At 42.9% G+C, this 14,829-nt stretch overlaps 1 protein-coding gene across 3 annotated transcripts in view; it reads left to right on the top strand.

Moving 5' to 3' along the window:
• Positions 1 to 14,829, top strand: part of LOC111869377 (SNF-related serine/threonine-protein kinase) — a 56,466-nt gene that overhangs the window by 10,189 nt on the left and 31,448 nt on the right. For all 3 annotated transcript variants that reach the window (XM_023860871.2, XM_033753406.1, XM_023860872.2), the window contains one exon: positions 14,443 to 14,644. In XM_023860871.2, the coding sequence (XP_023716639.1) occupies positions 14,450 to 14,644 (195 nt within the window). In that variant the 5' untranslated portion in view covers positions 14,443 to 14,449. The remainder of the gene's footprint in view (positions 1 to 14,442; positions 14,645 to 14,829) is intronic.

The raw sequence follows: 14,829 nt of genomic DNA on the forward strand, positions 1-14,829 counted from the left end.
AACATTTCTTTTCCCTGCCGGAATCGATCCTCGACCGTCCAGCCATATTCACAACTCGATCCATACTCGTATGTCTGTTGGTTTGATTTGGTATTTGGACGTCAAGTAAGGAATGTCTGAAAAGGAAGAACATCGCATGGATGTGTCATAACGACCGGCAACACTGTAGTTGGTTACTGTTGTACCGTTTAATTAACTTGTCTGCATTACTTTGATCAAGTATAGAGCAGTGAACTACAAGGTCAACTAGAATCAATCATGTGTCTTTATCTGAAATAGAAAATATTTTTTGTACTTCACACACTTGTGAGAATTACGAATATACTAGAACGTGTCGACGTAAAAATTTCATGATGAAGTTGACACTAACTTCGCCGACAAGCGGCGGTCGCTCGGTCGATATAGTTCTCTTGCGGCCTGAAGACACGGAGTTTGTTTTGTTTTTGTTTTTTTAGGAGTTCCCAACAGACGAACCATTCACAGTTCGGTGAATAAACTTAGATCAACAGGACTCTTAATAGACAAGAAACATAAACATAAGCGCCATCGATTAAACATTGTGGACATGCCCGGACTCTGGGATTGGCAACTATTTGAGTGAGACAACTTGAATTTATTCACGCTATAGGTGGAGTTAAGTTTGTATTTATCTCGCGTAAAAAAGGTGAAGTTGCCCCTGTGCTTAACCAATAAATAACTGCGCCATGAAGATGTATGGACCCACGTTTTCATGACCTCAGCGCTATTTGGAGGTGAGTGGTCAGCTTCACGTCCTGACCTCTTTACTCCTCCAGTAGTCATATAATAGGAGGCTGTGTGGGCCTCAGAGCTTGTCTGGATGAGATGGAGAAGTGAAAATTTTTGGCCCTACCGTGATTCGAACTCTGACCCATTGGTCGTCCAGCCCGTAGCCAGTCGCAACACCTAGTGCGCCTTCTCGGTTTTTATTCATCTTGTGTTGTTTGTAATTTGTAACTTGTATTAAAGAGAGAACCGTATTTCATTGCCGACACTGTGCTCATATCCTGTGGACAGTGGTCTCATCTGTAAGCGTTATGCAATCTTTGCGGAACAGCCCGGTGTATTAATTATAGCGCAGCATGTAGCACTAACAAGAGTAAGGCTTTCGCTGAGTCTCAGCGGCACAGTGGTAAAGCTCCACACGTGCCGCAACTTCGTGCTGCATTCGTAATGGGAGGGAATGAAAGGTCACCGGTACCCATAGCCATTTTCGAGGAAAACCTCCTTCTGCCGGGTGGGATATTCATCTCAACCGCCTAACCCGAAGCCTTTCGCTTTACTGACTGAGCTCCTGATTCTAGCCGTGCCGCGGCGAGCAGGTGGGAGATTTGCTAAATCTGTCTCTGGCCAGAGAACCTCCATTCATTTTACGTGCTTTACTGTGTGCGTGTGTGTGTTGTTTGTGACGTCAGAGACGAGCAGTGCCTTTCTGTTGGGGTACCTGAAGCGAAAGTTTTTTTAATTAGTGACTGCTTCTTCCCCATGGCCGCCGCCAAGATTTTGTCCAAGGGCGGTCAGCCGGAAAACTTGTTTTAAACCATTAAAGGCAACTTTTACTGATCGCACCTGGAGTATTCAGGAGCGAAAAATAAATTTTATTAATATCTAGTAAGGTGAAAGGTGAACGTAAGGCATTCTTGGCCTCGGCACTAGATGGAGATGAGCGGTCAGTTTCACGCCCTGGCCGCTTTACCCCTGCGGAAGGGGTCCCTGGTATTTACTAGATAGGAGACTTTGTGAGCCACAACCGGTTTGGACGTTGTAGAGTAGAGACAAATCTGTTGTCCCTACCGGGAATCGAACCCCGGCCGTCCAACCCGTAATCCGCCGCTATACCTACTGAGCTATCCTGGCTATAGTTTTCTTTGAGAGGGAAGAACAGATGCATGCCTTTCCTCTCTGTTGGCTCCCATGTTCCTTCCAACATTACCCATCAGCTTTCTCACGCACTGTGCTACAAGCAAGAAGGTCGTGAGTTCGATTCCCGATGAGGTCATTGGTCCCCCCCCCCCCAATTTACCTAATCCTTCCAGCCGCACTGTGCTCCTGGGGTCGGCACAGCCTCTAACAGAAATGAGTACCAGGAATTTTCCTGGGGATAAAAGGCGGCCTTCGCATAAGGCTCACAGCCTTACCGCCATCTGTGAGCCGATTGTGTAGAACATGTGGGAGCCTCGACCTCTGAACCCTGTGGGCCTTAACGGCCTGTTACAATGATATTTTTTTTTACCATAATCTCAACACGTCTCTTCTCCCTTTTTGTCTTTCCGTTCTCCCTTTCTGTCTTTCGTTCCATCTTCCTCTCCTTGTTTCTCATTTCTGCTACTTCTACTTTCCTCAATTCGTGGTATCACCGAAAAATAATTCTTAAGCATTTGTGTCTTTTGCGATTTGTTACACCTTCTGAAATTTGCAAAAAATGCTAACTCCCTAAAATATAGTCGTTATTGTATCTACCACCTGTTGTAATAGTAGACATTTTTGCATTGTGTCTACTGAATGTATTTATGGATTTCGTATGATTCTCAAAATAAACAGCGACAGTTTCCCTAAACAGCCTTAACCGATTGGTCTCTGTATTTTAGAGATATGAACTGGATTTGTGAGTGTTATATAGATGGACTTTGGCATCAAAGGGTAAATAGCCCCGCGGTGTGTATTAAATATCAATAGATGCTATGCCCGAGTTATGCGCAGCACAGTATGATGGAGGCAGATTGAGGGGGGGGCAGTTCCTGAATTGCCTCTCATTTCAGCGTAACCTGCTTTTGAATATGGTTACATATTACATCATCGGTGACACCACAAAATTTCAAAGAGTTGGGCCACTTATTGACCCATTTCGGCTTCATTTTCCCAATCTGTCCCATAACTATTCCTTAGGTTCTTGTTCCGTTTGTATTGCTCTGTGGGGGATTGGTGCGTTTACAGTCGACACATTTATACGAGTTATGAGGAAGTGTCAACACATCGAACAACAATAAGAAAAACGAAACACTGGAAAACTGCAGGGAAGTATTTACCTTAGTTGACCGGTTCACGGTGACCGGTGCACCACCGCCTGCAAGGCACAAACGAATTTTGTCCACGAGTCAGTATGTCTGAAGGTCGATAAGGTTTGGAATGAAGGGAAGTTACTTTGTGGACCGCTTGACGGCATTATATTTCACGGCGAGCAGTGCGGTTCATGCGTGGGGATTTGTTTATGATTTGTCAGCAGTGGGCGGTAGTTGTCAGCTCCATTAGCCGTTCGTTCACAGTTACAGTCAGTGAGCAGTGTGTTACGTCATTGTGCGATGTACTTTAGAGCAACGTGTATTTCTGTATGACACCTGTGTGAAATACGGATCTACTAGAAAGTGTTGACGTAAATTTCGTGATGGAGTTCCAAGCAGACAAATAATTCACAGTTTGATGAATAAACTTAGATCAGCAGGACTCTTAATAGACAATAAACAAAAACATAAGAGCTGAGTGCTTACGGAGAAGTTAAATGACATAGGAGCCAGAGCTCAACATACACCTAAAATACCATTGAAACATGTAGCTCAAAGAGACTGGAGTGTCAGAGTCTAATGCAAGAAGGGCAACACAATTTCTGAAGCTTAGACCCTACAAAACAAGAGTAATCGACGCCTTGCAACCGCGCTATCCAGCTAGGAGGATTCATTTTTGCAGTTGGTTTCTACGGTGTGTCATCGAATGTGAGATCGATCCGCAATTGACATTCTTTTCTGATGAAGCGTGGTTTCATTTACAGGGATACATGAATATGCAAAATAATCTCTACTTTAGTACACAGAATCCACATCTAACCCACGAAGTCCTGCTCCATCCAGTGGAAGTTGGTGTCTGGTGTGCTATGCTGTAAGTGCAAGAAGAATTGTTGGGTCTGTGCTTTTTAACAAAACTGTTGATTGCGATAGATATGTACAGGCTATTCACGGGCAACTCTTTCCAAAGTTGACAGAAGAAGGAAGACTGGCTGGCTTCAGCAAGTCTCAGCTACTCCTCACACTGCACATATGTCTATGCAGGCTTTGTCCGATGTCTTGGGGGAAAGAATTATCAACAGTGATATCTGGCCAGCACGTTCACTCGATCTTAATTCTCGTGATTTTTCTTCCGGGGTTGTTTGAAGGGTAAAGTTTACAACAGTAACCCCCGAACGGAAGAATAGCTAAAAGAAAATAGTCATACGGAAATTGCAAATCTTGCAGAACAGCTTCAAAGCGTAAATCAGAACCTCTTCCACCGGTGGGAGGAATGTCTTCGTGTATAGGGAAATCATTTTCAACACGTCCTGTGATCTGTGGATTGTAACTACTTCATTCTGAACATTATCGTCCAACAGGCGTGTGATGCCCCAAATTTGAGATTAGAAAGAGGATGGTATTACCCAAAAAAGCTAGAGACTTGCGAAAAGAGTTTCGCAGTTATTGCCGTAAATTGTAAACACCGGGACTGGCAAGTAGGTTAAGAATGTGAAGACTCAGCAAGTCTCTGTGTATTCACAAGGCAAGACACTTGCCTCACTCAGGCACTAGGGTACTCGTGATAGACGGCTTACACAGCGAGGAGACGCAAGGGGGTCCGCCCCCAACCACCCATGAGAGCCAATGAGGAGGTTATTAGGAGGATTGAGGACACTGAGGGGAAGTCACCCACCCTCTTTCGTCCAGGCTGAATCAGCGAAAGAAAACGATAAATTAGGGAATTTCGGGGGACTTGAGAGGATGTTCTAACAGAATATTCAGTTGTCAGCCGGAGGCGCTACTCAATATGGGTTTAACAAGCGCCGGAAGGGCCTACAGTCTTCTATGTCAAGTAAGTCTTGTTTACGCATATTAGCCATGCCGATTGATAATATCATTGTTTCATAGTATTGGTGACAGTAGAAGTGTATATAAGACGTAGTAAGAAATGTACAACAAAAAGATTTATGTTACACGAGGAGGGCGTGCATGGCCCCCTTAGACGAGTCAGAGAGAGAGAGAGAGAGAGAGAGCGAGGCTCAAGGCCTCCACCCCTGAAGGGGGAGAACTTAAGGAAACAGAAGGTGTGGCAAAGACTTTATGTAGTCAAGACTGAAGGACAGTCTTTGTAATATGTGAATAATGTAAATTGTGTATATATATATATTAATGTAAATAGACAGCTAGAATAGATAGGATAGGATGTACCGGGAGTGTAATTCATATATATATATAATCCACCTCCCACACCCGATCCCGAGTAATCCTGACGAGCGAGGGCAGAACTGACCCAGGCAGCAGTGGCAGCCGAAGACGGAGATAAGAATAGACAGGGATAGGCTCCTGCCACACAGGCAGAGTATGGTAGCCTCGACAGCAACGCCCTTTTAAGATAGAATGATAAAGTGTATTAATAAGTATTTAGACGCTACCTGTAAACTAAGGGAGGAGTGGTCAAGAAGGGGTATGACTACATGCCAGGGAGTAGTCCCCACAATTGAAAGAACAGAAAATAGATGGTGGCAGCTTGTATGACAGAAGGAAACTCCGATATAGGAGAATCCTAGCTAAGGGTAAGCTAGGATGATTGCGTTAACGCCTTACAGCATAACCAGTGGAGGCGAGGAGGGATAACTCCACGCCCCCCTACTTGCAGTGTAACTGGCGGCAGCGGGAGGGCTGACTCCACGCCCCCCCTGCACCACGGCATTACAGTGGCAGCAGCGGGTGGGATACCTCCATCCCCCCTGCGCCGCTAGGGCATTACAGGGGCGGCCGCGGGTGGGATACCTCCATGCCCCCCTACGCCGCCAGGGCATTACAAGGCGTATTGATTCATCGTCAGAATTCTCCGTGAAACGCAAAGCCGTGAACCGATCACCAAAGGTAATAATTTCCTATATATCTGGACCTAATTTAACCTACTTGTATCTTCCTCTGCCACGGATTAGGCTGTATTGCCTGTCTCCAGTTAGAATTAATTCTGAAACAGACCTGTAGATAATTTGGTAGAATTCTTAGGTTGGGAGATCAGTCCATCGTAAGGCCTAACCGTTCATGACAGTACAACATAGAAATAACGGACATACAGTTATCCCACAGTAGAATTCGAACTTTTGATCTAAGGGCGAGGGCACACCAAGGAAACTGGCAACCGAAACGCAGTTTCCTCAATTTGCGCTGCTCCATTCAGTAACATGTGTTCAACTCAGGCTGATAACAATTCTCGGAAATTGCGGTTGCGTTGCGGTTGTCAGTTTCCTTGTGTGCCCTCGCCCTAAAAGCTTATGTATGGTTTATTTCCTTCATGTCGCATTAATTTAATTTCTGAAGAATCCCCGCCAAGAAGCGTACAGTTTCTACCGAATGTTAATGAAGGTTCGGTTTTCCTGGCGAGTGGTTGCTGCCCTCGAACCGGAAGTCGATGCTTCGTAATCTGTTTTCCTGTGTAGTTTGGGATGGAGGGATAGGACCCAAATGAAAACACTGTTTATATGTCACACCCCGCCCTCTCCAGGCGTGTTCACTGCGCCTTATGGTTTCGAAAGCTTAGGTCGGCAATGCTATATCTACTTTTCCTTCACAAAAGGAACCTAGTATTTGGGGAGCAGGGAACATTGCATAACGAGGAACGTGGAGATTTACACGTCTCGGCGTATATTGTTGCTATAGTTCAGTGAAGAAAGTATTTCAACCGACCGGATTGGCATAGCTTCAGCCCTTTAACTCATATTTGAGGGGTTCTTTGTTCGAATCTTGCTCGAGACACCGGCTATATTGACTTAGACTATTCGTGGGTTTCATCGTAACCTCTACGAAGATTCCGGACAGTAAGCTGATTAGGTCACGGCCGCTTCTTTACAAATCTTTTTTTTTTTTTCAATTCATCAGTCACCCTAACTTAGAGTGATATATACCGTATTTACGCATGTATAGGCCGCGTGCGTGTATAGGCCGCAGCACAATTTTCAGACAGAAATTATAGAAAAAATAATTTTCTTGGAATATTATTTCAGGAGTATTACACCCTGTATTACTAATTATGAATATATATTTTTTTAAATGAAGTCTGATTTCGAATATTTCGAATATAAGCCGCACCCCAGTTTTCCTCTTGAATTTTTGGCAAAAAATGTGCGGCCTATACATGCCTAAATACCGTAGCCTCGATTAGCGTGTCTGAAATACAGCCACTAGTATTTGCTCGTGTGGTCACCAACAGTTTTTGACTAGTAAGTAGGCTTTTCTGTTGAAATACAAATTTATTTCACATCTTCTGTAAAGTCACTGACTATTTTTACGCGGGTGTTCCGAGACTGCTATACGGCTGCTACTTTTCATCTAACACGCGTGTTCCTTGAAAGACATGGAAAACATACGGACTGAAATCACCGGTTAGTTGCGGAAAAACGTACATTGAGCGTGTTCCCATTTAGTGAGTTGCCGTAAATTAAGGTAATCACGTTTTCATCGCTTTGACCTGATTTTTAAATTCATAATCATCTTTGCAGGATTTGTTTTAAGTGTAAAAAGCTGTATGTTTCAAGTTATGTGGCCACAGAACACGTTTCCAACTATTTAATACGGTCACGGGAACGGCTGGTCTAGATACTGACAGTGTAGCAGAAGACCCCCCCCCCACACACACACACACACACACATACACATACAAGAGGGTGTTTGCTTGGGTTTGGAAATAAAGCGTACTAATTCTGGCGATGAAATATTTTCAAAAGCGACTGTAAAAGGGGCATGAAAATAATTTTAAAATGGACCTCGAGCTACCAAGATGTAAATTGGATTCAACTTCATCAGTATCGTGTCTGATTGATTTGGTCGTTAACGGCGATAAACCTTTTGGTCGTATTAGCAGAGCTGCTGAAACGAAAGAGACCAATTAAGTGACATTGGCTTAGAGGGGGAGATTAAGATAATGTGGATTTCAGAGAAACGTGTAATGGGAATGTGAGCTTGTCAAGGATCCGCCAAGTCGGTTGACGTCCAAATTATGTGCCACAAATTTGTGATCAGAAAACCTTGGAACCCTGTTACGCACTATGACGTATAAGTGAATGAGCGCGCACACACGTCACTGCTGGCTGTAATGACTTACATGATATCCTAGCTTCGTTACAAAGATCTAATTCCACTCCAGAACTGCTAACAATATGAAGGCGGCTAATGACCTAGAAGACCAATAGAAAGGTCGCCAAGAGCAACAAAATAGGTACGCATGGCGTCAGATTTGGGGATTCCCATTTATCTTCTGCCGCTGTGAGACGCCCTGACAAATATTTTTTCTTTATTTATTTCCTTTTTTATTTGCTGATCCTGGTGGCTTCGCGATGTCTCGGACATTGGGGTCGAGGTTTTAATCCCGCACAAACCACGAATGTTTGCTTCATCTATGTTGCCTTATGATGACATGGGTTACGATGGAATTGCATCCAAGTACTGCCACATGTCTTCACTTCCAACCCTCTTATTTTTTGGAATATCTATTCACGTCGTAGGCAGAATAGCGCCCATTCTGGTAGTGTCGAGTTAGACTCGTCAGCATCTCCAGATAACCTGTCTTATTATATTCCAAGCAGCCGCTAACAGAGGGCACTTAGTGGATCCAATAACATATGCGTTTGTTAATAAATGAAAATATCTGCTCAGAGACGCACACACTTTCTCATACATGATTGATCATCACTGCGTTAGCTTGGAAACGAAATCGATTGTTGTCTGGTAGAATATTGCTGGTCACTGATTAAAGAAGCTAGAACATCCGCATTGCGTAACTATTTAGGCCTTTAGTGCGCGTACTATTGATAGCACCTATGCAGTTTATTTGGGAGATGGTCCCCATACATCATCGAAATTTAATAAAACTCGCTAGCGCTGTTTTCGAGAAAATCCCCGGGGGGGGGGTCTGAAGGGGCTCTACGTTTGGAACTTGAATGTTTACATTCGTCGGGGACCGACTTGTGGTGGATGAACTCTTAAATGCCGAGTGTGAATAAAATCCGTCCAACCCTTCAAGCGCTAACGAGGGCTATATCCATGCACAGACATACACCGCTTACTACTGGATCGTCGTTATAGACCATTACATCATCATTAGAAAATTACACGTTATATTTTCAGTAGTCATCCGATATTCATTTGCCTGTTCAGACGTACTTAGAACCTTCCTTCAGTTAGTTTGACTAAACGAGGCATAACTTATCCCTAGTTCATAGAGTATATGGACTTTGCGTACAGACGGCATTCCGGAAACCAACGTTTCATATGCGGGGGGGGGGGGGTAGACGTATAAATCCGTTGAAACCTCCAGAGCGATTTTTTTCCCCACTGTCACAGTAATTACACATACAATGTAAGTGAGAAAATAACAGAGACGCGAAGAACCCCATTGAAACTGTATCACCACAAAAATGAACACAGACGAATTTTGCAGGTTGTAAGAATTTCTAATAGTGGAGGCCAGGACTCGAGTAGGGCTGTAGCGCTGTGGTAACTATGTATAGCAAGTGCTTTTATCCCGGACGATGGAAAAAGTCCAAAAAAAAAAAACACAACAGTTCCGAGTGTTACGCACCATCGTCGAACCTGTAGAATCTACGTGCTTTTATGTTCATTAACTCGGAATTCTGTTCACAAACCCATTTATGTAAGGGCCGCGCCATAGCTCAAGCGGTTAGTCGCTGGCTTCCCACCGCGGCGGCCCGGGTTCGCTCCCAGGTCTGGTCAAGTGGGATTTGTGGTGGACAAAGTGGCGATGGGGCAGGTTTTCTCCGAGTACTTCGGTTTCCCCAGCCAATCTTCATTCCACCAATTGCTCTACAATCACCCTCACCTATCATCTGGGGCTGGTACAATAGGCCTGAAGTGCCCGCAGTACAAGGGACTTAGTCCCACTCCACTAGCAATAAAAGAAGACCATTTATGTAATTACGTAGAGATGTAGTGTGTTCCCTTGAGGTACGAACCGAATTTTTAAGCGTTATTTAGATCTAAATAAGATCTGAAAGTTCGTGATGATGGTATATTAATACTTTTTGGACCTGAGATCTGGATAGCTCTATCGATTAAGCCCAACTGAGTAGGTTTTTACCTGAGGACGAAGACGGGGGGGTGTAGTTTCCGGAATATTTTTAAATTAAAAACAAGACGATGGATAACTCACAGAATGTTAGTAATTGTATTATTTAGACTTGCTTCGTGTTTGGACCGAACGTCGTGATATAGTACTTAGCACTTATAATTCGTGTTCGGGAAGCACCGTGTTCGATCCTCGGCCCAGAGACCGGGTATTCTGACAGAGCTTTCATGATTTTGCTCACTGCCTCCAAACAGGTACTATGACAGCGTCGTAGTGTAGGCCACGGTTGCCAATTTCTGCATGCCTTTCAAGTCGCCATCCGTGATAGTCTTTTTATTCTACGCTGTAAAACTACATTGTTGAGAAAGCGTCGTTACAAAAACGACAGAACGGACATTTCTTATTACTTTGATGTTTGGATAGGTAACAAAATAGAAGTCGAGGAAAAGCTTACTTCAGTGATCGCTCAAGTTCGCATGGTTGCAAAGAGGGAAATCCCCGTCCATGCCGGGAATCGAATCGCGATCGTTCAGCTGGTAATGAGTCACATTACTGACATTTCTTCATTGCCAGTACATGCAACATAGTTGTACAGCTGTGTGCCAACAAATGAGATTAATGGACGTGTTTATCTTTAAAGAAATTTAAGGGCTAAGATGCCCTCTTTCCCTTAATGACGTGCGTCTTTACCCTCATGTATCCAAAACTTTTCAGGGTGAAAGAATGTATTTTGAGTAGGAGGAGGACAGTAGTACATGCCAGTGCAGAGCGAAAATAGTTAGGCCTGACCCAGACGGTACGTGAAGCCAAGAGTGACCGTTAATAGCGTCAAGATTGGGGACAATGACCTTCACTAGTCACATTTTGGTGCAGGTTATGTGTGGGAGTGTATATTGTGTGGACCCTCAGGATGAGCAGGTACCCGACCTTCTCTGTCTGACCCATTACCAACTGCATGAGCTGGGATATTACCCAGTCACTAAGCGTTGCTACTGTCTGGAAGACAGCTCAATTCCTAAGAGGGTACAGCATTTTTCTTCTCTTGTCCACTGGTACCATACCAGCTCTGGCGCCCACGCAGCTTCATACCTAGTGGGTGTTAGGGAGTTTTTACTTTGGGAAAAAGTTGCCAGTGTGCTCGTCTGCATTTAAATATATATGGAGTTTTGCTTCTATTCCATCTATACATATGCCTTCATGGGACGATGCTTAAGCACAGGGACAGTTGTAACTTTTGCCTTATCAACTGCATAGGTTAAATTAGATTCTGCGGAATTAGGAATGGTAAATTTGAAAGAAAACAGTCATGTACTGTGTGAAAACATTCATGATATCACCTCATACGCATGGAGGGACTTGTGGAAAACTCTGAGAAACTCAAATGTAGATAACTTGACTGAGGACCGAGATTCGAACTGTGGACCATCCAAATACGAAGTAATGCTAAACGCTACACCTCAAAATTTGGTGTGGAAAGAATACACGTGAGCGAAAGCATTAAAGATGTGGAACTCAAAGCATTCATGTTTTATATTCTGGAGATCCCTGGTTCGAATCTCGACTGGGGCGCCATCAGTTTTTGTTGAGGCTTTTGAGGGTTTTCTCAGTCTTGTCTAGGCGATAGTACCCAGAAATAGTCAATGTCCATATCCTATCTTCTCTCTTCATTCCAGTTAACGATAATCAACTCATTAGACCCTAAATAAATTATGCAGTCGATACATCACTATTTAAATAAACCACTGAGTGGCTTCATAAAGCATTAACGCACATGACTCCTATTTGGAAAGTGTTCGGTTCAGATTCTGGTCAGGCCACTAGCTACCCTGACTGAATTTTTGTGATCTTCCTCAGGCCTTCCAGGAAAATTCAGGTTTAGTACCTCAGTTAGGCCACAACCGCACCCTTACTAATACATTCCAGTACATCATTCATTAGTGATCCTACAATTCAGTGCTGTCATAGAATAACTCACAAAAGCAAATAATAACCCCAGTACTTTCTGTATTGCCATACAGTTAGATTTTCATGTACAATGGCAGCCTATTTTGTGCATTTGGACTAAATTCAGTCAGTACTTCTCGGTGGAAATGCTTAAGCACAGCTTTCACCAGAATTAACTTAATCTGATCATTGATTTTTCATTCTAAATATTACATCTGAAACCGGAAATAACATTTCATTTTGGCAGGTAGTTGTTACACCGTGTGTCTTGTTTGTGATAATGACCTGCAAGAAGGTGAGATTGACAAAAGAAGTTTTACACTGTACAGCATCCTCAGAAACAGCGCCAAGCGATGAGAGAGATGGTATGGTTGCTACTGTGTGTTTGGATCATAAAGAATCTTGCCAAACCATGGTTTCAACTCCTGGAGATGCAATAAAATAGTTTGTGTTCTTTGCTGAAAGAAACATACACACAAATGTCTATACAAGCTCAGCTCATCAGAAATGAGCCCAAAGTTACTGGCTGTGCCTTCTAGACAGGTGTATACGCTCAACTCTCGATTATCTGGGGGCGGATAAACCGGTTTGCGGCTTAACCGGGGCTACCGGGCTTTTTTGAGGCTTATATGTTGTTTAATATTCATTCACTTTTGTTTCACTTGGTGAATTGTAACACTATTTTCGTACTAGTGTGAACCGAGCTCTGTGTTTTTGGGTCCCGTTATGCTAACACAGTGTTCTAGGGTAAGGGTGAAAGAATGCAAGGATTTGTGGAAAGTTTCAAGGACAGATACACCGCCCCAGTTAGTCTCTTTGTATCGATCTTCAAGTGCGTTAGCAAAATGTCAGGGTGTAAAAGGAAGTGTGTTGTGTTAAGTATTCAACAGAAACTCGTGAAAGCCGGGCTTGGAAATGTTAAGCAGTGACAAAACCGTAAGTTCAGTGGGGGTGCAGCCAGAAGAGCGGGAAGAAAGTGAGAATGAGGAAGAGGTGGACAGTGCTGCTAGTAAGAAAGTATCACATGGTGCTGCTCTTAATCATTTGGAATCCTTACTAGACTATCTTGAGAGTGAAGAGAACAGTTTATTAAGTGACAAGCTAATATTACGTAGGCTTCGTACGGATATCCGTAAAAAGGAAAATGCCGCGAAAAAACAAATGATAGTATTAATTTTTTTTAAGTGTTAAGTGTGAATATTCGTAAAAAGTGTTGGATGTTGTTGAACACGGTGATTGAAAAAACTAATTCATACTTCAGTGTAATTAAAAAAAAGTATTAAATAGGCCATGAGATGACATAAAAATGAGGTTGAATAAATTTAAATACAGGTAGACCTATAGTATTATGAAAGTACAGTATTACAGTACTACTTTTAATAAAATTTGTCTTAACCGGGTTTTCGATTAATCGTAATTTCCATCCCCACGATTATCCCGGATTATCGAGAGTTGAGTGTATTTATGACACAGTGGACTGTGAATTCCCCCAACAGTATGACATGAAATAGGTATGTCAGGTCTCCAAGTTAATAACTGGAAGCGTTGAAAGATGTTGTCCTGGTAATGTGTCTGAATTATATTTGGGAGCACAGACATGCTGGCAGTGCCCGCACGTGAATGCACATGCCTATGGCCACTGGCCAGAGGATGATTCAGCCATTGGACTATAGCTGTAACATTTTGCAACCTGGGCATCTCTTAATGTTCAGTGCAATGTAATGTAATATAATGTTATGTTATGTTATGTTATGGGAAGGGGTGTAATTACATCCCAGTTTAACCCCTGAACATGAGATTAAGATATGTAATATATGAACGCATTACTTGTAACGTCCCATACGGTCAGCATTAGCAGCATCATCTGTTATCATACTGTGTGGTTAGCACTTGCATGGAAGACTTCCAAGTGGTGTGGCCTGTGGTTTTATGGCAAACTCCCAACAAGGTCATCTCACAGTTACAGTTTAGTGTTATGTATGTTGTGCACATGTATGCATGTGCATACATGCTTTTAGGAGTGTAGGATATTAGTGTCCACAGATTATGCATAAAATTATGAAGCATACTTATATAAGTGTTCCGGCAACATGTATCCTTAAGATTTTGAAGTGTTTTATTGTTGATGGTAGTAATTTTGAAAACACATAAGCTTATGGTGCACAACTTATGGGCCTTCAGACTACTTGTTTCTTTGTACCATTAGCACTTCTATAATTTTAATAATGGAAAGTGATAATTTCATACATCATTCCCATTTGCTGCAATGGCAACATATGTATTGTAAAGTAAAACTTAAGTGTCTTGAAAGAGATGGACATGTTTTTGCAATGTGATGTCATTTGTCAACAGTAACTGTACTGGTATCCCAATTGATTAGACACCCACAAATTTGTATTTGTGTTTCAGTATCAGTATGCACCGCACATCAGGCCGCAATAGCTATGATGGGAAGATTGCAGGTCTCTATGACTTGGAGGAAACACTGGGGCGTGGACACTTTGCTGTTGTGAAACTCGCTCGCCATGTCTTCACTGGGGAGAAGGTTGCTGTCAAAGTCATTGATAAGAGTAAGCTAGATGAGGTCTCCAGGGCACATCTCTTCCAGGAGGTAAGTTTGAATCAGCCTCATTTTATGGTTGGGAAAAAATGTCTTTTAGCCAACATAGCTTCTGGCTTTGTCATTGGATTGAAATATTTGCACAACTGTGAATAAAGTTTTTTAATTTTGCAATGAGGCTTTTGTTTTCATTTTTGAGTGATGTGACTGTCATATGTGGGAATTTTTCCAGTGTG

Source organism: Cryptotermes secundus, unplaced genomic scaffold, assembly GCF_002891405.2.
Source record: "Cryptotermes secundus unplaced genomic scaffold, Csec_1.0 scaffold584, whole genome shotgun sequence".
NCBI lineage: Eukaryota > Metazoa > Arthropoda > Insecta > Blattodea > Kalotermitidae > Cryptotermes > Cryptotermes secundus.